This window comes from Coregonus lavaretus (assembly GCF_964263955.1).
Source record: "Coregonus lavaretus genome assembly, chromosome: 6".
Classification (NCBI taxonomy): Eukaryota; Metazoa; Chordata; class Actinopteri; order Salmoniformes; family Salmonidae; genus Coregonus; species Coregonus lavaretus.
This window is the reverse complement of record NC_139993.1, coordinates 51,511,677-51,535,453: the sequence shown is the minus strand read 5'-3', so window position 1 is coordinate 51,535,453 and position 23,777 is coordinate 51,511,677. Positions and strand designations below refer to the sequence as shown.

The window sequence follows — 23,777 nt, the reverse complement described above, 5'->3', positions numbered from 1 at the left end:
CTTAGGACAATTATTTTATTATACAGTACATGTAAATTGCATTTTCCGGGCACTGACTTGTCAAACTGTTATTCCATTAGGTCTGAACAATGTGCAACATCCTACTGATCACAATTCTAGTACCTACTGTCAAACACAATGCAGTGTATGCCATTGTGTGACTGATATTCCAGGGGTTCTGTCAGGACAGTGGCTGAAGCACTATGTTCAGGCTGTCCAAGGACATAGGAGGCCCTAGCTGGAGGGGTATCTTCCACCATCTGTTCCACTGGCAGTACCATGGAGGGATGGGGGGTACGAGAGGGTACAATGTGTGTGGGCTGTGTATGTGTGTATGTGTGTGTGTGTGTGTGTGTGTGTGACATGCAAAGTCCTCCAAATATATATATATATATATATATATATATATATATATATATATATATATATATATATATATATATATATATATATATATATATATAAAAAGAGACACACGACCACATTATATATAAAAAAAACAATTATTCAACTTTATTAACATCAAAGTTTTTGCGACATTTTTTCCCTCTCCCTTTTATTAACAAATAGAAAACAGATTGTGTATACAACAGACTGAACCCCTACGGCACTATTCGAAGACGAAGTGAAATAAATCCTTGTTTTTGCAGTCCGTCCATCCGGGCCCACTCAATCTAAATTCACCTCACTTTGCAATCCTATAGCCTCACTTAAGAGAGAAACGCTTGACTATAATGTAGAGATCCTCCACCGTACATTGATGCTGCTTCTTTGTATTACAGGAGATTGTCCTTCTGTAGCAGAGTGAGGAGATAATACAGTATATTACAGCAGTTATACCATGGATGTAGAGTCAGTGACAGTCAGAAGAGAAGTTCATCTGGGTTGTTGTCAGTTATCTGCAGGGATGGCCAGTCATGGGGAGCTAGGTCAGTCGTATGCCAATGGACATGTCCAGTTCATAGATCATAGTTCAGAATCAGCAGGGTAATCAGAAATACATGGATGGATAACTGTATGTCTGGTCACTCGAACACTTCTCATTGGAGGGGTGTTGTCTGTGATGTGAAGCTCTGTATATCTGTTGCTCCAAACCAGGTCTAGCTTGTCAGATCAGACCAGACAGAGCCAGGGTCCAGTTCCTCTGTGCCTTTTGGGAGTGTTGGTTTGGTTCAGTCCACCTCAGGCCAGGCTTGGACAACTAGGGTGCTGTTACAGGACAAACACCTTTTCATGAACCGGTAGTTTTCTTTATTTCTTTAATTGTGTCTGGAGTTTGGACTTGAGCTCTTTGAGCGACAGGCATTGAGAAAATCACAGTAAACAGAATCTGTACATTGTAGATTATTCATCAAACGTCATTAAGATTAATCTATTCAGTTTTTATAAACATAGATGCGTTTATTTTATAGTAGTTCACTAACTCTGGTGTACATGTGTTTGATCTCTTTTTGGGGAGATAGCTGTTTTTGTAAAGTACCAGGAAGTGAAAATGCTTATAAAAGTTGTGTCCCCCATATCCCACTGAATACGACCAACCAGAGAATAAAGAACTTTAGAATATTATAATTATGGTAAAAAATTAAATTATTATTAGCAGCTCTGAGTATGCGTAAGTGTCCAGTATTAATAATAACTCGGAGCATGTTTAAAATACATGTCCCTTGTGTAAAAAAAAAAGAAAAAAAAAAAGATACAAATTATGATTTTAAAATATGACCCATTAAGACATACAATAACCAGTGTATAAATGATTAGAAAACAAATTCTAAATAATAATAATAATAATAACATACTTATAATGGGTAATAGTAATGATATTAATGCATAATAAAAGCTGAAAAATAAAGTTTGCCATATAAGCAGGTGGAGGAGGCAGAAATAGTGTTTTTATGGCGTGTGCATTAGCTATAGAGACATCAGAATGAAGTATACTGAAGCTTTTTAGGTTCTTTTTTAGTAGTGAAGGGTTTTAAAGCAGGTTTATTGTGCCAGTCAGTCCAGGAGTACTGCTCCACCTGATTGACGGTCGTCCAGTCGGACTTGTGCTCTCTCCCACTCCTCCTCACTCCTCTTCCTCCCCCCTCTCCCCTCGCCCCTCCGGCAGTTTCTGGACAGTATGGATATAGCTCAGAAGGGACACACGGGTGGCGCTCCTGAACCCCAGGAGTCCCAGTGCATTCTGGGAGTGGTTATTATGTTGCATAGTGGTCAAAGCTTCCAAGGTACTCTAGAGCTGCCCTGTAACACAACTGGTACTGGTCCTGGGAGGGGAACAGAGGGGAACAACATCAGAGTCAGTCAACAGGTGAGATCTACTAGAATATAATCATGGTACCAATTTCTCCTGGGAGAGTGTTTGTATCAATGCAAATAAATTGTTTTAAGTTTATTTGTCATGTGTAATGAATACATTGGAAATCTTACTCTATTTCAATTGGATAAACCAGCTATTTTAACTGAATCCCTGCTTTGCTTAAATACCTCTATCTAGGAGAGGACCTGTACTCCCACCCCCTCGCTACCCAGTCCCTCCCAGACTCCCACCAAAGCTGTGTGACTGTACTGTACCTCTGTCTGCACCATGGCAGGTCTCTGGGTCCTCAGTGTCTTGACAGTCTGGAAGAGGTCCACCACCCCCTCGTACCTCATCCTCTCCAGCACGATACTCAGGGTGATGAACACACCAGTCCGCCCAACACCAGCACTGTGGGGGAACAGGACAGGGAGAGTTAGTACTATACACACACAGTACAAGCATGCATGCACGCACGCACACACACACACACACACCACACACACACACACACCACACACACACACACACTCATCAGTTTTTCTTACCTGCAGTGCGCAGAGATTGGTCCATCCTGGCCAAACTGTTCCTTGGTTTTATGCACTTGACCAATGAAGTCAATGAAGCCCTCTCCAGTTTTTGGCACCCCTTGTTCTGGCCAATCAGTGAACTGGAACTGCCGAATGGTCCTAGACTGGCCATCCTGAGAGGTGGTGAGGGGTGGATGAGGGACATAAAGTGAGTCATTTCTCTAAGCCTTATTATAAGACATTATAAAGGCTCATACATGCTTATGACACTTTATAAAGCATTATACATGCAGAATTTGAATAATGCAAGCAGTATGTTTTCTACAGTGTGTTTTACAGCTCTTTATGTCTGTGCTGTAAAGTGCAGAATGTATTTCTATAAGCAAAACAGCAGAGCATAGCCACAGCACTATGTGTGGGTTGAAAAACACCTCCCATGTTATTTTCCTCACCTTTGCACAGCAGCACTTTTCAATTCATTAGAAAGATAAACTTAGCGCACCGCTTAGCCCTCTACGTAGATCAGAGAGATATAAGTTACTAGGGAGAAGAGGGAGGATGGATGGAGAGATGGACATACCCTGGCGTCTGTGACCTTGAACTCTCGGAGGATGTACTGGGGCATGTTGTACTCAGCCATGGGGTCCACTACAAAGTACTGGTATCTGGCAGAGCGCTCAGCTGGCCAGTACTGATGACACTTTTCCTAAGAGACAGACAGACACAATGATAGAGTCAAAAACTATCGCAGCACAATACTATCCATGGCATGACTGATGTGTGTGTGTGTGTGTACTTGCGTGTGTGCGTGTATACTGTATCAATGCCACTCACTCTTCCCATCTCTCTGAGTTTAGTAAGCATGACTACGATGGTAGAGTTGTGTTCCCACAGCATCCTCCAGAAGTCCTCTGTGGTCTCTGCTAGCGGGCCCTGGGTGGCCATGTAGGCCTTCTGCTGCCTGGGGACACGGGACATGGGACACGTCAGGGTGAGGATAACATTATAACACCAAGGGATGTAAGTTACACTTCAATACATCCCCATTGACCTACAGTATCCATGTTGAGCCCTGAGTGGTCCTACTGTCATCTGAGAGGCGCTTGTGCTGATAATGGAGGCTGGGTGTATTTTCATTAAGTTATGCTGCTGACAGATTAAGTGTCTATTCTATTCAAGCCAGTGTGAAAACCGCAGCATTGCGGCTGGGGTCCAGTTCTACTAGATCAACGTTAGAGGGCAGTGTGAAGCCGTGAGTTGTGTCGATGTGATTCTGTTTCTGTCAAGCATCCCTACAAACATGTGAGAGCCAACCCAGCCCAGCGCAAGACACACATATTCGTAGGTCCAGACGCACTATCACACCATGTACAGCCAGACGCACGCACGCACGCACGTGCACACACACACACACACACACACACACACACACACACACACACACACACACACACACACACACACACACACACACACACACACACACACACACACACACACACACACAGTTGCAGTGTAAGGAAGGGCTGCTGCTGGAACTCTGAGTTCTATCTATATTTTCTATGAGATAACTAGTAAATGAGCCATGCCTCAGCACCTTGTTCAAAGAGTATCTCACAGTTGATGGGTTTGACTCATGCTGCATGGAGATTCAGTTTCTTACAGCTGAATTATTATAGTTTGAGTGTTCTGCTTTGACAATGGCAATAAGCATGCCTGCAAATTAAAGACGCAAAGCTCAAGGTCAGCCATAGAGATCATTGCTCTACCGAGACACTTATCCAGACATTTGCATGTTTAGAGTTAAATAAATACAATTGTTAGTGTAAAATGGCTGCTGAACAAGAGGCTTGCATCATTACGGCAGTGGAATGATCACCTCAGGATATCAGAATACTGGGGCACACCTAACCAGTATGACATCATCATCATTGCATCATCATCATTATCCTCTCCTTCTTCCTCCAAATCATCCTAATCTCCTCTGGCACTTTAAAGATGTGATGCCTGCCTGCCGGGGAGATAGAACACTAACATCTCACTATGAGCCAGGAGAGAGAAAGTCAGCACCCCAAATGGAACCCTATTCCCTATAAAGTGTACTACTTTTGACCAGGACCCTATGGGGCTTGGTCAAAAGTAGTGCACTATACAGGCAATAGGGTGTCATTTGGGACGCAAACTAACACCTCTCTATGTCTTATTTCACTTTTAATTACCGCTACAGGAATTAAAGAGGAATTATACCCCCCTTCCTTCTCTCCCTCAGGTGGGGTCGGCCCCAGGGACTTCATTAGGCACACAGGAGGAGAAGGATGTGTGTGTGTGTGTGTACAGTAGAGTAGGAGGAGGACATCGGAACAGAAAACCACATCAATGAATCCCCCACCACCACAAAAAAAAAAAGAAGCTCCTATTAATTCTGTCAGTCATTAGCGTGTCGTAGCATTGTGCATTACAGCCAATTACAGTATTTACACTTCCATAAAGGAGACGGCTCTATGGGAACCCTCTGATTAGGTACTAATTTGATATGGGACAGTAACTGAACGAGAGTTCCCAAGCACCTCCCGCATGCAAGAACACACGCACTCACACTTCCTGCTGGCTGTTGTGTCTTATATACAGTGCATTCGGAAAGTATTCGTACCTCTTATCTTTTTCCACATTTTGTTACATTACAGCCTTATTCTAAAATTGATTAAATAAATACAAAAATCCTCATCAATCTATACACAATACCCCATAACGACGAAGCGAAAACAGGATTTTAGACATTTTTGCTAATTTATTTTCTATGAGACTCTAAATTTGAGCTCAGGTGCATCCTGTTTCCATTTATCATCCTTGAGATGTTCTTACAACTTGATTAGAGTCCACGTGATAAATGCAATTGATTGGACATGATTTGGAAAGGCACACATCTGTCTATATAAGGTCCCACAGTTGACAGTGCCTGTCAAAAACCAAGCCATGAGGTCGAAGGAATTGTCCGTAGAGCCCCGAGACAGGATTGTGTCGAGGCACAGATCTGGGGAAGGGTACCAAAAAATGTCTGCAGCATTGAAGGTCCCCAAGAACACAGTGGCCTCCATCAATCTTAAATGGAAGAAGTTTGGAACCACCAAGACTCTTCCTAGAGCTAGTCGCCCGGCCAAACTGAGCAATCGGGGGAGAAGGGCCTTGTTTAGGGAGGTGACCAAGAACCCGATGGTCACTCTGACAGAGCTCCAGAGTTCCTCTGTGGAGATGGGAGAACCTTCCAGAAGGACAACCATATCTGCAGCACTCCACCAATCCGGCCTTTATGGTACAGTGGCCAGACGGAAGCCACTCCTCAGTAAAAGGCACATAACAGCCTGCTTGAAGTTTGCCAAAAGGCCCCTATAGAAATCTCAGACTCTCAGACCATGAGAAACAAGATTCTCTGGTCTGATGAAACCAAGATTGAACTCTTTGGCCTGAATGCGAAGCGACACGTCTGGAGGAAACCTGGCACCATCCCTACGGTGATTCATGGTGGTGGCAGCATCATGCTGTTGGGATGTTTTTCAGCGGCAGGGACTGGGAGACTAGTCAGGATCGAGGGAAAGATGAACAGAGCAAAGTACAGAGAGATCCTTGATGAAAACCTGCTCCAGAGCGCTCAGAATGGGTTGAAGGTTCACCTTCCAACAGGACAACGACCCTAAGCACACAGCCAAGACAACACAGAAGAGGCTTCGGGACAAGTCTCTGAATGTCTTTGAGTGGCCCAGCCAGAGCCCGGACTTGAACCTGATCGAACATCTCTGGAGAGACCTGAAAATAGCTGTGCAGCAACGCTGCCCATCCAACCTGACAGAGCTTGAGAGGATCTGCAGAGAAGAATGGGAGAAATTCCCCAAATACAGATGTGCCAAGCTTGTAGCATCATACCCAAGAAGACTCGAGGCTGTAATCGCTGCCAAAGGTGCTTCAACAAAGTACTGAGTAAAGGGTTTGAATACTTATGTACAGTGGTTTGCGAAAGTATTCACCCCCTCTTGGCATTTTTCCTATTTTGTTGCCTTACAACCTGGAATTAAAATTGATTTTTGGGGGGTTTGTATCATTTGATTTACACAACACAACATGCCTACCACTTTGAAGATGCAACATATTTTTTATTGTGAAACAAACAAGAAATAAGACAAAAAAAAACAGAAAACTTGAGCGTGCATAACTATTCACCCCCCCCCCCAAAGTCAATACTTTGTAGAGCCACCTTTTGCAATAATTACAGCTGCATTTCTCTTGGGGTATGTCTCTATAAGCTTGGCACATCTAGCCACTGGGATTTATTTTTCTCCAGCTCCTTCAAGTTGGATGGGTTCCGCTGGTGTACAGCAATCTTTAAGTCATACCACAGATTCTCAATTGGATTGAGGTCTGGGCTTTGACAAGGCCATTCCAATACATTTAAATGTTTCCCCTTAAACCACTCGAGTGTTGCTTTAGCAGTATGCTTAGGGTCATTGTCCTGCTGGAAGGTGAACCTCCGTCTCAGTCTCAAATCTCTGGAAGACTGAAACAGGTTTCCCTCAAGAATTTCCCTGTATTTAGCGCCATCCATCATTCTTTCAATTCTGACCAGTTTCCCAGTCCCTGCCGATGGAAAAACATCCCCACAGCATGATGCTGCCACCACCATGCTTCACTGTGGGGATGGTGTTCTCGGGGTGATGAGAGGTGTTGGGTTCGCGCCAGACATAGAGTTTTCCATGATGGCCAAAAAGCTAAATCTTTGTCTCATCCGAGCAGAGTACCGTCTCCCACATGTCTTTTGGCGAACACCAAACGTGGCTTTTTTCTGGCCACTCTTACATAAAGCCCAGCTCTGTGGAGTGTACGGCTTAAAGTGGTCCTATGGACAGATACTCCAATCTTTGTTGTGGAGCTTTGCAGCTCCTTCAGGGTTATCTTTGGTATCTTTGTTGCCTCTCTGATTAATGTCCTCCTTGCCTGGTCCGTGAGTTTTGGTGGGCGGCCCTCTCTTGGCAGGTGGTGCCATATTCTTTCAATTTGTAATAATGGATTTAATGGTGCTCCATGGGATGTTCAAAGTTTCAGAGATTTTTTATAACCCAACCCTGATCTGTACTTCTCCACAACTTTGTCCCTGACCTGTTTGGAGAGCTCCTTGGTCCTCATGGTGCCGCTTGCTTGGTGCTGCCCCTTGCTTAGTGGTGTTGCAGACTCTGTGGCGTTTCAGAACAGGTGTATATATACTGAGATCATGTGACAGATCATGTGACACTTAGATTGCCCACAGGTGGACTTTATTTAACTAATTATGTGACTTCTGAAGGTAATTGGTTGCACCAGATCTTATTTAGGGGCTTCATAGCAAAGGGGGTGAATACATATGCACGCACCACTTTTCCGTTATTTATTTATTTGAATTTTTTGAAACAAGTTTTTTTTTTCATTTCACTTCACCAATTTGGACTATTTTGTGTATGTCCATTCCATGAAATCAAAATACAAATCCATTTAAATTACAGGTTGTAATGCAACAAAATAGGAAAAACGCCAAGGGGGTTTAATACTTTTGCAAGACACTGTAAATGTCATATTTTGTCATTATGCTGTATTGTATGTAGATTGATGAGTGGGAAAAAACAATTTAATACATTTTCGAATAAGGCTGTAACGTAACACAATGTGGAGAAAGTCAAGGGGTCTGAATACTTTCCGAATGCACTGTAACTCTGAAAACTATAGGTTCTCCTTTTCAAGTTTTTTCTCCAAATATTAACATTGAAAATGTCATTTTTTAGAGCCGTACATCTTCCATTGAGTGTTGCTGGGCAGATTCCCATAGATGGACAGCTGTAGAGTAAAGGATTGTGGATATCAGCAGACATGAACAGAGCCATCACAATAGGTAATCACTGTATTCCTCTGCTAGGAGTGGTTTGTCACCTGTCACAATCAGCCTATTTATTTACCAAAGGAAAAGTGTGAGAAGGAATGGACAGTACTGACAACTGACAAGACAAAGGGAAGGGAAGAGAGGCAGGAAAACACTGGCCTCCATGTCACACCATCATTCACTGCTGTCAGTCGCTGCAGGAAAGGTCCACCTCCTCGCTCATTAGATGAGCTGTGTCTGCAGGATAGATTCTCTCTTCTCTCTTCTATTTCTTCTTCTCTATTCTCACCATCCCCCCCATCTCACTTATTCTAGTCTTCAGAATATGTCATGTCTTGTTTTCTCACAGTCTGAGTCTGAATCTCCTCTACCCTCTCCTCTCCTCTACACTCTCCTCCCCTACCTCCTCCCCTCAACCCCTCCCCTTTCCCCTCCTCCTCTGCTCTCCTCCCCTCTCCCCCCCCTCCTCCCCCTCCTCCCCCTCTCCTCTCCTCTCCTCTCCTCTCCTCTCCTCTCCTCTCCTCTCCTCTCCTCTCCTCTCCTCTCCTCTCCTCTCCTCTCCTCTCCTCTCCTCTCCTCTCCTCTCCTCTCCTCTCCTCTCTCCTCCCCCAATCCTCTTCTCCCCTCCCCTCCTCCCCTCTCGTCTCTCCTTCTCTCCTCATCCCCCTCTATCTCACCTGTATCCGTCGATGAAGCTGGCATTGATGTAGTCAGAGCCCTCCACTCCTCTGATAGGCTGCAGACTCACGCGGGTGGACTCAAAAGGCATGATGTTCACCAGACGGTTCTTGAACTTGTTGCAGGGCAGGTTGGCACTGATGAATCTTGAGGTATGTGCTTTCGAGTTGGCCAGTTTCTGGAGAAGGAAGGGAAGAGGAATGGACAGATGAAAGATACAATCTTGGATTTGTTTTTCTGCAAAATGGCAGCCCCACCACTTGTTTTGTTGAGGGATGCACGGATCTATGCATGGATCAAAAACATGGATCAGATTAAATAACTTTGTGCTATTGTAGAGAAACACCAACCCATAACCATAGAAAGGTAACTACTAGAATTGACCTTACCCATGAAAGTGCAGACACATTGGTCAGAGTCTTTTTCCCATTCTAGTAATTATATTTCTATGCCTCTAACCTGAAGATGACTGTTGCCACAGCTTTTCCTTGACGCCCACCTTCCTTCCCTTCTATCTAGCCCGTCTCTTCAAAGTGCTAAAGTTGGGGATCCCAGCCAGCCTAGCATTACTGTGTGTGAGCAGGGATGTCTGAGGGCACGGGGTTGGGAGCTAACACTCTTATTGATGCATGAAAATGATGAGCTTTTGTTCTCCAGCTTCAAATAACAACCTGCTGATGCAGAGACAACGCCTCTCTCTCTCCTTTAAAATTAGTGTCGACAGCACAGCCACAGCCACGAACGGAGACGTCAGGGAGTCGAAAAACACTCCCACACAACATTGGAGACAGCTGTGACGATAGATACACAAACTGACTGTATCCATGCCACAGCAACGGAATAACAAACTACAACCACACAAGACTTTGAAAACTGAAAATCCATCTTCTCCCAAATGAGAGGGGGAGGGTGATTTTTTGTTGTTGCTGGCATTGCTGATGGTGTCCTCCTAATATTGTACTCTGTCAGTAGCAAAAAAGCAAAGTGTCAGTTTCAGAACTTGCTTGCGAAACAAACCTGCCAGTGGAGCCTAATTATACTTTCTACGGACTTACAATCATCCTGCTTGCTGAACAAGTTTGACCCACATCATTTGGGTTGTGGCGGCGCGTCCCCGAGGAGGAGACTGGTTAGAGCTGTTTTGCTTTCCTATAGCGGTAGGCTGTGAGTGGTGGCGTCCCAAATTGCATTCTAATCCCTACACATTGCACTACTTTTGACCAGGCCCTATGGGTCCTGGTCAAAAGTAGTGCACTATATAGGGAACAGGGTGCCATTTGGGACGCAGATAGTGAGTATGTGATGGGGACCAATAGAGTCGCTGGAGCCATGGTGTAGGCCCAATCCCAGGATGCATCAGCTCTCCAACCCATTGAGGCTTTATCTACAGGCTGTCAGACGGTCAGCCTGCCCTAACACTCCTCCCTCACTAGATCACTCTCTTTCTCTCTTTCTCTCTCTCCCTCCCCCGACCCCCTCCCTCTCGTTTAGTTTCTCATCCCCAGTCCAGAAGATAAGCCATTGAAACAGTGAAACAGAACACCCCTCCTAGGAGATTCTATTCATTTCAGAGTTACAGTGTGAGGATGAAAATCCCTCCTCCTCCTCTTCATCCTGCTCCCAAACACACTGAGACATTAACTTCCTGCTCCCACTGCATCGTGCAGACTGAGACACCACCACCAACAAGAACTGTTCTACTGCTTCTAACTAAATGCCCCAATTAGTAACTGTACCAGTCAAGTCACTTAACCTCAAGCCCAAATTGAATCCCAACTCCCTAGCAAGTCCAAGTCTAAGCGAGTCCGAGTGGAATCATAAGTCCCTTTTTAGTACTAAAGGTTTCGAACAGTCCAATTTTTCAAGCTAGGTTTGTACCATAGAACTGAACTGTACTGTTATGTTCAGGAGGAGAGCTACTACCTACCTTAAACTCTAGCTCCATGGCAGTGACCGTGTCTCCGGGTGTGACCTGGGTGAGTTTCTGGATGTGTGCGTACAGGTTGCGTGCAGGGACCTCTGTGTTACCGCAGGTGGCAGCCTCTAGCAGGGCCTCGTGGATGAAGACATACTGGTCCTCCGTCTGCACCATGTAGTTCCGCTGAGCTCTCATACATGTCACATGACCGTAGATATCCACTGACTTCTCATGCTTCATACGCTCCAGCATGGCCTCGATCACGATGAAGCAACCGGTCCGCCCTACACCAGCACTGTGGGGAGAGACAGGTAACTGTAACTGTAGAGCCATGCACAGACACAGACAGAAACTACTGTAACTACACTGAAAAACTCACAAATCTGGCATTGGAAGAGATTACATGCACACATTCAATGTTTCCGAGGCAGGTTGATGTTTATTGGGATGAATCTTCCAATAGACGGGACAGTGGCAAAGTCAAAATTGGCTATTTATTTGGTTTAGGGTTAGGTTTAAAATCTGATTTTATGACTTTGTGGCTGTGCCAGCTACCCTGCAGAGCTGCCTCCGGTACATGAGTCATCAAAATATATACAGTTGTTGTACAGTCGTGGTCAAAAGTTTTGAGAATGACACAAATACTAATTTTCACAAAGTCTGCTGCCTCAGTTTTGATGATGTCAATTTGCATATACTCCAGAATGTCATGAAGAGTGATCAGATGAATTGCAATTAATTGCAAAGTCCCTCTTTGCCTTGAAAATGAACTTAATCCCCCAAAAAAACATTTCCACTGCATTTCAGCCCTACCACAAAAGGACCAGCTGCCATCATGTCAGTGATTCTCTCGTTAACACAGGTGAGAGTGTTGACGAGGACAAGGCTGGAGATCACTCTGTCATGCTGATTGAGTTAGAATAACAGACTGGAAGCTTTAAAAGGAGGGTGGTGCTTGAAATCATTGTTCTTCCTTTGTTAACAAAAAGGGCTTCACAGGCAAGGATATTGCTGCTAGTAAGATTCCACCTAAATCAACCATTTATCGATCATCAAGAACTTCAAGGAGAGAGGTTCAACTGTTGTGAAGAAGGCGTCAGGGCGCCCAAGAAAGTCCAGCAAGCGCCAGGACCATCTGCTAAAGTTGATTCAGCTGCGGGATCGGGGCACCAACAGTGCAGAGCTTGCTCAGGAATGGCAGCAGGCAGGTGTGAGTGCATCTGCACGCACAGTGAGGACTTTTGGAGGATGGCCTGGTGTCAAGAAGGGCAGCAAAGAAGCCACTTCTCTCCAGGAAAAACATCAGGGACAGACTGATATTCTGCAAAAGGTACAGGGATTGGACTGCTGAAGACTGGGGTAAAGTCATATTCTCTGATGAATCCCCTTTCCGATTGTTTGGGGCATCCGGAAAACACCTTGTCCGGAGAAGACAAGGTGAGCGCTACCATCAGTCCTGTGTCATGTCAACAGTAAAGCATCCTGAGACCATTCATGTGTGGGGTTGCTTCTCAGCCAAGGGAGTGAGCTCACTCACAATTTCGCCTAAGAACACAGCCATGAATAAAGAATGTTACCAACACATCCTCCGAGAGCAACTTCTCCCAACCATCCAAGAACAGTTTGGTGACGAACAATGCCTTTTCCAGCATGATGGAGCACCTTGCCATAAAGCAAAAGTGATAACTAAGTGGCTCAGGGAACAAAACATCGAAATTTTGGGTCCATGGCCAGGAAACTCCCCAGACCTTAATCCCATTGAGAACTTGTGGTCGATCCTCAAGAGGCGGGTGGACAAACAAAAACCCACAAATTCTGACAAACTCCCAAGCATTGATTATGCAAGAATGGGCTGCCATCAGTCAGGATGTGGCCCAGAAGTTAATTGACAACATGCCAGGGCGGATTGCAGAGGTCTTGAAAAAGAAGGGTCAACACTGCAAATATTGACTCTTTGCATAAACTTAATGTAATTGTCAATAAAAGCCTTTGACACTTATGGAATGCTTGTAATTATACTTCAGTATACCAAAGTAACATCTGACAAAAATATCTCATAACACTGAAGCAGCGAACTTTGTGAAGACCAATACTTGTGTGATTCTCAAAACTTTTGACCACGACTATGTGCTTGTTTTTGTATTGTGCAGGGCTCATTTGTAAAATATACTTTATTCTCAATATGACTTCCTTGATGAAATAAAGGTAAATAAAATAAATATAAATGTCAACCTATGTTTCTGAGCAGGTACTGGAGATGATATGTTCAGCAAAAAAAAACAGAAAACACCCCGAACACTGAAATCTATTCATATGGTTTGTTTCAATACTTAGGTCATCATCAGGTTGAACATATCTCTGAAGCAGGTCTGAGATGGGGGTTACCTGCAGTGGACCACCATGGGTCCTGCGTCTGTGGGGTTGCAGGCCTTGACCCTGCGGAGGAAGGCCAGGGTGGGGGTGGGGTACTCAGGCACTCCATGGTCCGGCCAGGCCATGAACTGGAACTGACGAATCTCTCTCTTCTCACTGGAGCCATTCTGGTAGAGCAGGAGAGGAGAAAACTATCAGAACACCACAGACACACACAGGTGGCCATATTCTGGGTAGACTCTCTGACAGACATTCATATTTACAACATGTTAGCTCACATGAGATTTGATATTGGCTCGAGAACACATTCCGGAATCATTGCCCTTCCAGCTGGTCAAGAGCAGGTCACGTTTAGGCTACAGTACATGCTATACCTTACCTTATAGAGGGCGAATGTGCGTACGCTGTAGGTAGCCAGCTCCACAGTGTCCAACATGGTCACCTGGATCATCCCATAGGTCTCTGTACCCCGACTGGGCCAGTACTGGTCACACTTCACCTGTTACAGACACAAACACACAGACACAGGACAATGAAGATATTGGACCAAAGCCTTAGTATAGGAGCACTGGAACGAGGGAATCAGAATGAGACAGGGACTGGGGCTGAAGGGGCTTGTGTTGGGGGAATGGGACAGTCAGGAACTAAGTGCTGTGAGAGGGAGGACATGGGACAAGGACTTAGGCTGAGTGAAGGATGACAGCTTGAGGTGCTTCCGCTCCACTGTGCTATCCTTCATGTCCTGGGGGGAGAGAGGAGAGACAGCCAGCTGGAGTTTAGGGGTCCAGCTCTATGGGACTACAGGCTCTGGGACCCTAGCTGGCATGTGCCAGGCAGATGGGGGGCTTCCGCTACACAGTCATGTCCAGGGGGGCTATAGTAACATTGGCACTGGCCTAAACCCTGGAGAACCCTGGAGCTCAGAGCGTGACTTGTGCCTCTTCTCTTTTACTTATTTATTTTATTTAACCTTTATTTAACTCCTCCAGACCTCCACCCCAAAGGGCCATTAGTCAGGGCATTCTGATTAGACAGCAGCCTGGTGCTCAAGGGCCATTGATCAGGGCATTGTGAGAGGGCATTGTGATTGAACAGTCTGGTGGACAGCAGGATTACCACCTGGACACATAATTTCACTGGACTTCCCAAACACACAGCCAAGAGCTAAGTGACCTATCTGACCGAGCACAGGGTAGCCACAAACCTGTCTCCAAAATCTGCTCAGAAAAGTACCGGTCTGGTGCATTTCCTACAAACACAGACCATGTAGATAGATAATACAATTCCTGTTTGGTGATGTTTTATCTGTTTAGCCTACAGGTGCATTCCACCACTTTAACCCTGACTAGCTAACAGGCAGTTGGAAATGACTGCTGTCCCTGACATTACTCCAGCTCCTGTGCTCTGGTCGCTTAATGAAACAGAACAGAACGGAGCGGAGTGGACAGGTGGTCACTCTGGAGGGGGGGGTGTCACTGCGTCCCCCATGTCAGCTGCTACGGACAGTCACATGACTTCCTGTGACTGTCCGTAGCTCTTTCAGGTCCTCCCCTCCCATGAATTTCCTCTCTAATCAGAATGATAGCTGAGGCGCATAGAGGTTAGACGACACAGTGGTGGTGTTGGGATATTGCCTGTGGTGACACCCTGCTGTTCTGGTGATAACACACAGGGGCAAAGGTTCAAAGGTGAAAGGTAATTTAATGATGAGTTGACCCCTCATGGGTCTAAAAAGACGTGTGATATTAAGTTTGGCAGGAGCATAATGAACACTGTCAGTGCTTATAAAGGTGTGACACTATGGGATGCCCTTTAGTTCCACAGTTATTAATCAGGCTAGAGAAGGCGTGTGTGTGTGTGTGTGTCTGTGTGTGTGTGTGTGTGTGTGTGTGTGTGTACTCGTGTGACACCCTTCTCACCTACAAACTTCCTTCTCTCTAAGCTGCCATCATGCAGTCACAGTGTCCATTATTTACTGAGTTTATTCAAACTCCTCGATTAGGGTTTTACACCTTACAGTCGACCCTCACACCTCCTGTCCATTAGCGAGCCAGGGTGAGACCAGGGTGAGACCAGGGTGAGACTACTGGGACTGTTACAGTGTGTGAGTACAGGGTGAATCAACGGTCAGGACGTGTGTGTGTGTCCTGAGACAGTGTTGTGTGTGTGTGTGTGTGTGTGTCCTGAGACAGTGTGGTGTGTATGGTGTGTGTTCAGCACAGAATGTGTACATGGTTGTGAGTGTACTGACATTGTGGTGTGTGTGTATATTCAGTCACTCACCCGTGACTTCTCTTCCAGTCTGGTCATCATGACTATAGTGTTGGTCCTCTGCTCCCACACCATCCTCCAGAAGTCACTCAGGGTTTCAGGAAGCGGGCCCTGTGTAGCGATGTAGGCGTTCTGCTTCCTGTAGCCGTCTATGTAGTTAGCGTTGATGTAGTCACTACCTGGTACTCCTGTAGCACAGTGAAGGAAGGCAGTGTTAGGAAACACTGGGGGCTGCATTCCAAATGGCACCCTATTCCCTATATAGTGCACTTCTTTTGACCAGGGCCCATAGGGCAATCCCACTCCATCACTTCTTCCCATATGGCACCCTATACCCTACATAGTGCATCACTATGGGCCCTGGTCAAAAGTAATGCACTATATAGGGAATAGGCAGGGTATCAACACCCCCTTCACAGCATGAGACAGGCCCACACAGGACAACACATTAGAGAGAAGAGAGAAAGAGCCATTCACAACCATCAGGATGCATTTACATTTACATCACTAACTAACTCCAAATAGAGACAGACATACAGTGAATGATGGAGAGGCATTGTCACACCTGGGGATTGGGTTGAGAGATGTGCTGTTGTTGTTGTGACTTTGCAGTTGGTACGAGATTACTGTCTACAGACTTGACTTTGGATGCTCTTTATTGAGACATTCTCACTTAGCTTTTTAAGGAGGGGTGGGGGGAGGTATTGTGATGTTATTACTAAACATAACCTCAAAACACCTCACAACAATAAAACAATAATTATTTATTGAGATATGCTCACTTAATAACACATTACCTCCCCACATCCAGCCTTAAAAAGCAAAATAAAACTCCAAAACACTTCACAACAACTACCACAACAAATCAACCAAACATACCATCGACGGAGGTGAGGATGACCCTGGAGTGGTCGTAGGCGATGACGTTTGCATAGCGGTTCTTTGGCTTGTTCACCTCCAGGTTAGAGTGTTCCCATGTGAACTGCTGGCCTGGGTCTACCGACTGATGGAGGGAGGGAGGGAAGGAGAGAAGGAGAGGAAGAGAGGGAGAGAGAGCGAGGAGGGGAGATAGAGAGGGTGAAGGAGAGGGGGAATGGAGAGATGGAGGGAGGGAGGGAAAGAGATAGAGAGAGTGGGGGAGAGGGGGAAGGAGAGAGTGAGAGAGAAGAGAGAGAGAGAGAGAGAGAGAGAGAGAGAGAGAGAGAGAGAGAGAGATGTCATCTTCCCTGTAATATTTTTGGAGGCACCAGAACTCATTCCCCATCCTTTTCAATGTCTGTTCTGTAATAAAAGCAGCCCTCTGTGATCCCACAGCACTCTGGCTTCACCCCGGGCTGTTTGTACAGTCGTAAAATCACCTCTCGGCCGTGGCTCTGCCACCTCTGGGCCACCTAATGGCCAAGGAGAGCTGTGCTGATGAAATCAAGGAGTCACAGCGGTGAACAGAGCAGAAGCACAACCTCTGTGTCAGCATTCCTGAATATACCTAGCCTGAGGTCGTGACCTCCAACCCCCTAGACACAGAGAGGGCAGAACCCACAGAATGAAATAGAACAATGTGGCTGGACCCCACACCTACACACACAATGTTGCAGCTTCACATTCACCTCCAGCAGGTAAGTGGGGGGAGAGAGTTATCTGTATGTAGGCTTCTGCTGGATGAGAGGAAATAGGAAATATATACTATACAAGCTAGTAAATCAGGTACTACTACCTTATCATCAAATAAGGAAGAAAAAATGGAGGAGGCTGTCCAGAAATTATTAGATGAAGTTGAAACAATGTTTCATGGTGGAAAATGTAGTCATACAGTATATAGAAGACTATACTACAGTATGTGACACAGTGAGGGAGAGAGCGGAGCATATGGCAGGCAGGGCACGGGTTAGCGATGCTACGCAGGTTGATGATTCATCTGAGCCCTGTATTTATCCCTGGCACTGGACAAAGGCTCTAATCTGGTCCAACTAAATTTTGACAGACTAGATTCTTATTCATTATTGATATTTCAGTTCTGAGCACTGATCTCACATCATCTGGAAAACAAATAGGAACTCTCCCTGACCCCTTCACTGTCTAGCCTCTCTCTCTCTCTCTCTCTCTCTCTCTCTCTCTCTCTCTCTCTCTCTCTCTCTCTCTCTCTCTCTCTCTCTCTCTCTCTCTCTCTCTCTCTCTCTCTGCCCCTCTCTCTCTCTCTCTGCCCCTCTCTCTCTCTCTCTCTGCCCCTCTCTCTCTCTCTCTCTGCCCCTCTCTATCTCTCACTCCCTCTTTCTCTCTGCCTCTCTCTCTCACTCCCTCTTACTCTCTCGCCCCCTCTTTCTCTCTCTTTCTCTCTGCCTCTCTCTCGCACTCCCTCTTTCTCTCTCTCTCCCCCTCTTTCTCTCTCTCTCCCCCTCTTTCTCTCTCTCTCACACACACAAACCGAAAAAAGGCTGTACATTCTGGTGGTTTCCTCCTGACTGACTGACTGGCTGACAGGCTGGCTGACAGACTGACTGGCTGACTAGCTGGGAAGGCATGTGGGCCCCAGTCTGCTTGCTGATAACAATGACAATGGTGAGAGAGGTTGAGCGCACATCTTATTTAACAGCCTGTTAGGTAAAGCCTTCACTGCGTCACTCTGACAAATCACACACATTACTGCTAATGCACCACGCTGACGTGAATATCAGTTACCGTGCATGTCACTGCAATCACACTCTCTCGCCAACACTGCTGCATTTCCATTTCTCCCAGAAACAGTCAGACAGAAAGACAAAAGCCCAGAGGGCTGCCACCATGTGTACCTCTGTGAGGCAGAGATACCATGCTAACGTTTGGTGCAGGCGGCTGAATTTACATCGGCGAGGAAAATTGACTTTGCATCCTGACACATTTGAAGAGCCCTCAGCCTTGCTTTTTGACTAGCTGTGTGTTTGTGTGTGTGTGTGTGTGTGTGGTGATGCTAGAACAGCTCCTGTATTTCAGCTGGTATCAAATCCTGTCAAAACACTTCATACAGTAACTGACTGAAGTCCCAAATGTCTCTCTATTACTCTATATATATATATATATTGTGAAAGCATTCACCCCCCTTGGCATTTTTCCTATTTTGTTGCCTTACAACCTGGAATTAAAATGGATTTTCTGGGGGTTTGTATCATTTGATGTACACAACATGCCTACCACTTTGAAGATGCAAAATATTTTTTATTGTGAAACAAACAAGGAATAAGAGAAAAAAAAAGAAAACTTGAGTGTGTATACCTATTCACTCCCCCCCCCACGCAAGTCTCTTGGGGTATGTCTCTATAAGCTTGGCACATCTAGCCACTGGGATTTTTGCCCATTCCTCAAGGCAAAACTGCTCCAGCTCCTTCAAGTTGGATGGGTTCCGCTGGTGTACAGCAATCTTTAAGCCATTCCACAGATTCTCAATTGGATTGAGGCCTGGGCTTTGACTAGGCCATTCCAAGACATTTAAATGTTTCCCCTTAAACCACTCGAGTGTTGTTTTAGCAGTATGTCCTGCTGGAAGGTGAACCTCTGTCCCAGTCTCAAATCTCTGGAAGACTGAAACAGGTCTCCCTCAAGAATTTTCCTGTATTTAGTGCCATCCATCATTCCTTAAATTCTGACCAGTTTCCCAGTCTCTGCCGATGAAAGACATCCCCACAGCATGATGCTGCCACCACCATGCTTCACTGTGGGGATGGTGTTCTCGGGGTGATGAGAGGTGTTGGGTTTGCGCGAGACATAGCGTTTTCCTTGATGGCCAAAAAGCTCAATTTTAGTCTCATCTGACCAGAGTACCTTCTTCCATATGTTTGGGGAGTCTCCCACATGCCTTTTGGTGAACATCAAACGTGTTTGCTTATTTTTCATGTGACAGATCATGTGACACTTAGATTGCACACAGGTGGACTTTATTATTAACTAATTATGTGACTTCTGAAGGTAATTGGTTGCACCAGATCTTATTTAGGGTATCTGAATACATATGCATGCACCACTTTTTCGTTATTTTTTTCATTTCACTTCACCAGTTTGGACTATTTTGTGTATGTCCATTACATGAAATCGAAATAAAAATCCATTATAGGAAAAACGCCAAGAGGAATGAATACTTTTGCAAGGCACTGTACAGTGCAATATGGGCCCTGGTCAAAAGTAGTGCACTATATAAGGAATAGGGTGCCATTTGTGGCATACACTATGTATATAGCTTTTTTTGTAAAGCTTAACATATTACAATATTCTGAGTTACTGCTTCAGTTAGCAGTTGGTCATGTAGAAAGGTGTACTGTTTTGTGTATATATATATTCATTTTTTAAGAATTTAAACAGCTTCTCTGAGGGGGGTGATAATATATTGCAGAATCATAATTAGCTATTTCCACGCAAACATGCCCAAACACACCACCCACACATGCACTGACAATATACACAGGACAAACACGCTTACACACACACAAAAATACACACACACACTCCCCACCCTATCAGTGTGACTCAGCCCTCAGTCCATCTGTTCCAGGGTAGCTGGGTGATTGTGTGTGTATGTGTGTGTGTAATTGTTTGTGTGTGTGTGTGTGTGTGCGTGTGTGCGTATGTGTTTGTGTTTGTGTGTGTGTGTATGTGTGTGTGAGTGTGTGTGTGAGTGTGTGTGTGGGTGTGATGGTGGTGGGATGAATGTGTGAAGCAATGATGGCTGACAGTGTTTGCTGTATTTCTCATAGACACAACAGGGTGCATCCCAAATGGCACCTTATTCCTTATTTAGTGCACTACTTTTGACCAGGGTCCAAGAGTAGTGCATTGAATAGTGATAGACTGCCATTTGGAACGCAACCTGAGAAAGATGCACCTGCCTGCCGTCTCCACAATAAGCCTTCTCTGATTCCCTCCCTGGGAGACTGGATGTGATGTTGTTTATGTGTGTGTGTGTGTGTGTGTGTGTGTGTGTGTGTTTGTGTGTGTGTGTGTGTGTGTGGGGGGGCGGGGGGGGGGGGGGGGGGGGGGTCTTCCTGCAGAGGGGTGGGGTGGCGGATGGAGTCTTCCTCGTGCATACATCTATACATCTACATTATTTTTTTAAATTGCAATGGCGGCCACGATTTAGCAGCGGCGGTGCGCAGCTGCTAAATGCATATATGGGAAACACTGGTGTGTGTGTGTGTATGCGCGTGTGTGTGTGGTGTGCTTGTTGTAATTTATGGGACCTGTCTACAGATCCACCGGGGGAAAAACAGGCACATGGGCAATGCAGTGCATCGAACGCACTAGAAATGTTAAAAAGACCCATCATTTGCTATAACTGAGCGACGCAGCAGCGACGCGACGCTATTTAAAAAGCGCCTCCCATTCTTCTTCCGATGATATCCTAATCTAGCGAGGCACATTAGAAAGTGATTGTGTCTGGTGAAAAGCCTGATTAACACCTGTTGTCACTCCTCAGCGTACATTACCAGCCAAGTGCTCAGATAAATTGTTTGCAAAGTCCCAATCCTAAATGTGTTATATCTGGCTAATTCGGTGCTCCCTGAGCATATGGTGTTGCTTCCTTCCTCTGTGTCAGCAGAAGGCATCCGTCCCCACTACTAGCCGAGGAAACGTTGGAGTTGGACAACATGGCTAATCAACTAACAACTGTCAGTGTTTTCACCTGTCTGAATACAGCACAGAATGAAAGATTCCCTAGTGAGAATCTTGGCCTGGCGCTAGGCAGCATTCACCACTCAGTAGCTGGCAGTGATCATGAATCACTAATCATAGGAAATGATGAGTAAAGTGTGTGTGTGTGTGTGTGTGTGTGTATGTGTGTGTGTATGTGCATGTGTGTGTGTACGTGCGTGGGTGTGTGTGTGTGTGTGTGTGTGTGTGTGTGTGTGTGTGTGTGTGTGTGTGTGTTGCCCATACAAACGAGAGTGAGAATTTTAACTCAGACTTTTCATGAGCTATTAACATAATTCTACCCAATTGCTCTGTTCACCTTTAAAAGACAACAGTTGAAAGGATGGGCCAACTATCCCTGACTACTAAAACTGTCAAACCGTATTTATAATCAACTAAAGACACTCACAGTATACTCTGAGGACTACTACACTTTGAGTGGTGATGACTGTATTAGGATTATACTTACACTAATGTGTGTGTTTTTTGTTTTACTATTTGTGTGGGGACCAGAAGTCCTCGCAAGGATTATAAAACAAGGAACATTCGGACAAGTGGGGACATTTTGGGCCCTGGTCAAAAGTAGTGAATATGGTCACAGACTCAGAGTCAGATTTAACAAGCTGTGTGAACCCTGTCTCCTCTCATTTCAATAGAGCCATTATGATGGTTTAATTTCAAGGCCTGCTGCCCTGACACTGTGTGGAAATAGCTCCATGTAGAGGTGGGCTGGGGTGGCTGAGTAAGTTCTATTAGTGTGTGTGTGTGTGTATTACATTTTACATTTTAGTCATTTAGCAGACACTCTTATACAGAGCGACTTACAGTTAGTGAGTGCATACATTTTTTCATACTGGTCCCCCGTGGGAATCGAACCCACAACCCTGGCATTGCAAGCACCATGCTCTACCAACTGAGCTACACAGTATAGCTGTCATGTTAGTTTATTCACCACTCAGAGAGTGACGAAAGCGTTGAGACAGGAACGAGGTGAAATTGTCTGATGAAGTGGGTGGAAGCAGGGTTCAAACTCCACACTAACTATTAGTGTATGTGTGTGTGTGTGTGTGTGTGTGTGTGTGTATGTGTGTGTGTGTGTGTATATGTGTGCCTGAAAACTCATTTAATGACAACTCAGAAAACGAAATAAACAAAATGCATATAAGCTGTTCCATCCAGCTGCATCCTCTTTGATTTTCTCATAATAAACAGCACTGAGGTAATCTGTAGTGTGTGTGTGTGTGTGTGTTGTGTGTGTGTCTAATAGTTAGTGTGGAGTTTGAACCCTGCTTCCACCCACTTCATCAGACAATTTCTCCTCGTTCCTGTCTCAACGCTTTCGTCACTCTCTGAGTGGTGAATAAACTAACATGACAGCTATACTGTTTCACTCTCAACACATTACTATACTGAATAACACACTGACTGGAAACAGGTAAACACAGAAAAGTTTATCTAGGGTCTAGGATACATCCCAAATGGCACCCTATTCCCTTTATAGTGCACTACTTTTGTCCAGGGCCCAATATGGAATAGGGTGCCATTTGGGACGCAACCCTAGATGCTGTTTTATAATTAATATACACTCCCTCCGCGGTAAACAGTGCTCCCATCTGTCCTGCTTTATCCGGCTGGAAATTCACCACTTTAAATGCAAATCACCTTCCTTTGTAGGACAACAACAAGGCATAATCCCTCACTGGTTTTTACAGTAGGTAGGTGCACTGGAATAATATTATTGGAAGGGAGCGGGGAAGCAGAGAGAGGGATAGAATTCATGCATACTTAGTAACATGCTTCTAAACCAGCCCTGAACTTACACAGAGCGAAATGTACAGGTAGCAAAGTGCAGCTGGATGCAGAAACAAAATCATTATGCAGAATTACCTGGACACATAATAGATGTTATTTAAGTCAAGGTGGGGTGAGGAATGGTTGGCCTATTACAAACTATTAGAAACTCCCTGGACCAACAACCCTCAAGATTTACTAAATCATTCTTTACACTAGCCATGTTCAGAAGCTGGTATGTTGAAGAGGGAGATGAGGGAACATTGGTATATCTAAGGTTGAAGTGATTGCAGCCAGTGTGTCTGCCAGAATCAAAGTGTTGAGTTAGTCTGTTGAGAGAGACCATAGATCTAGAGAATATAGAGACTATAG

The 23,777-nt window shown here is 45.1% G+C and overlaps 1 protein-coding gene across 4 annotated transcripts in view; it reads right to left on the bottom strand.

Moving 5' to 3' along the window:
* Nucleotides 1–490: 490 nt before the first annotated feature.
* The window catches only part of ptprfa (protein tyrosine phosphatase receptor type Fa), a 209,391-nt gene continuing 186,104 nt past the window's right edge, over nt 491–23,777 (bottom strand). For all 4 annotated transcript variants that reach the window (XM_084164046.1, XM_084164048.1, XM_084164047.1 and 1 more), the window contains 11 exons: nt 16,842–16,965; nt 15,975–16,150; nt 14,071–14,190; nt 13,704–13,858; nt 11,328–11,613; nt 9,400–9,578; nt 3,661–3,787; nt 3,407–3,532; nt 2,845–2,999; nt 2,572–2,707; nt 491–2,264 (listed from right to left, as the gene is read on the bottom strand). In XM_084164046.1, coding sequence (XP_084020172.1) covers nt 2,196–2,264; nt 2,572–2,707; nt 2,845–2,999; nt 3,407–3,532; nt 3,661–3,787; nt 9,400–9,578; nt 11,328–11,613; nt 13,704–13,858; nt 14,071–14,190; nt 15,975–16,150; nt 16,842–16,965 — 1,653 coding nt within the window. In that variant the 3' untranslated portion in view covers nt 491–2,195. The remainder of the gene's footprint in view (nt 2,265–2,571; nt 2,708–2,844; nt 3,000–3,406; nt 3,533–3,660; nt 3,788–9,399; nt 9,579–11,327; nt 11,614–13,703; nt 13,859–14,070; nt 14,191–15,974; nt 16,151–16,841; nt 16,966–23,777) is intronic.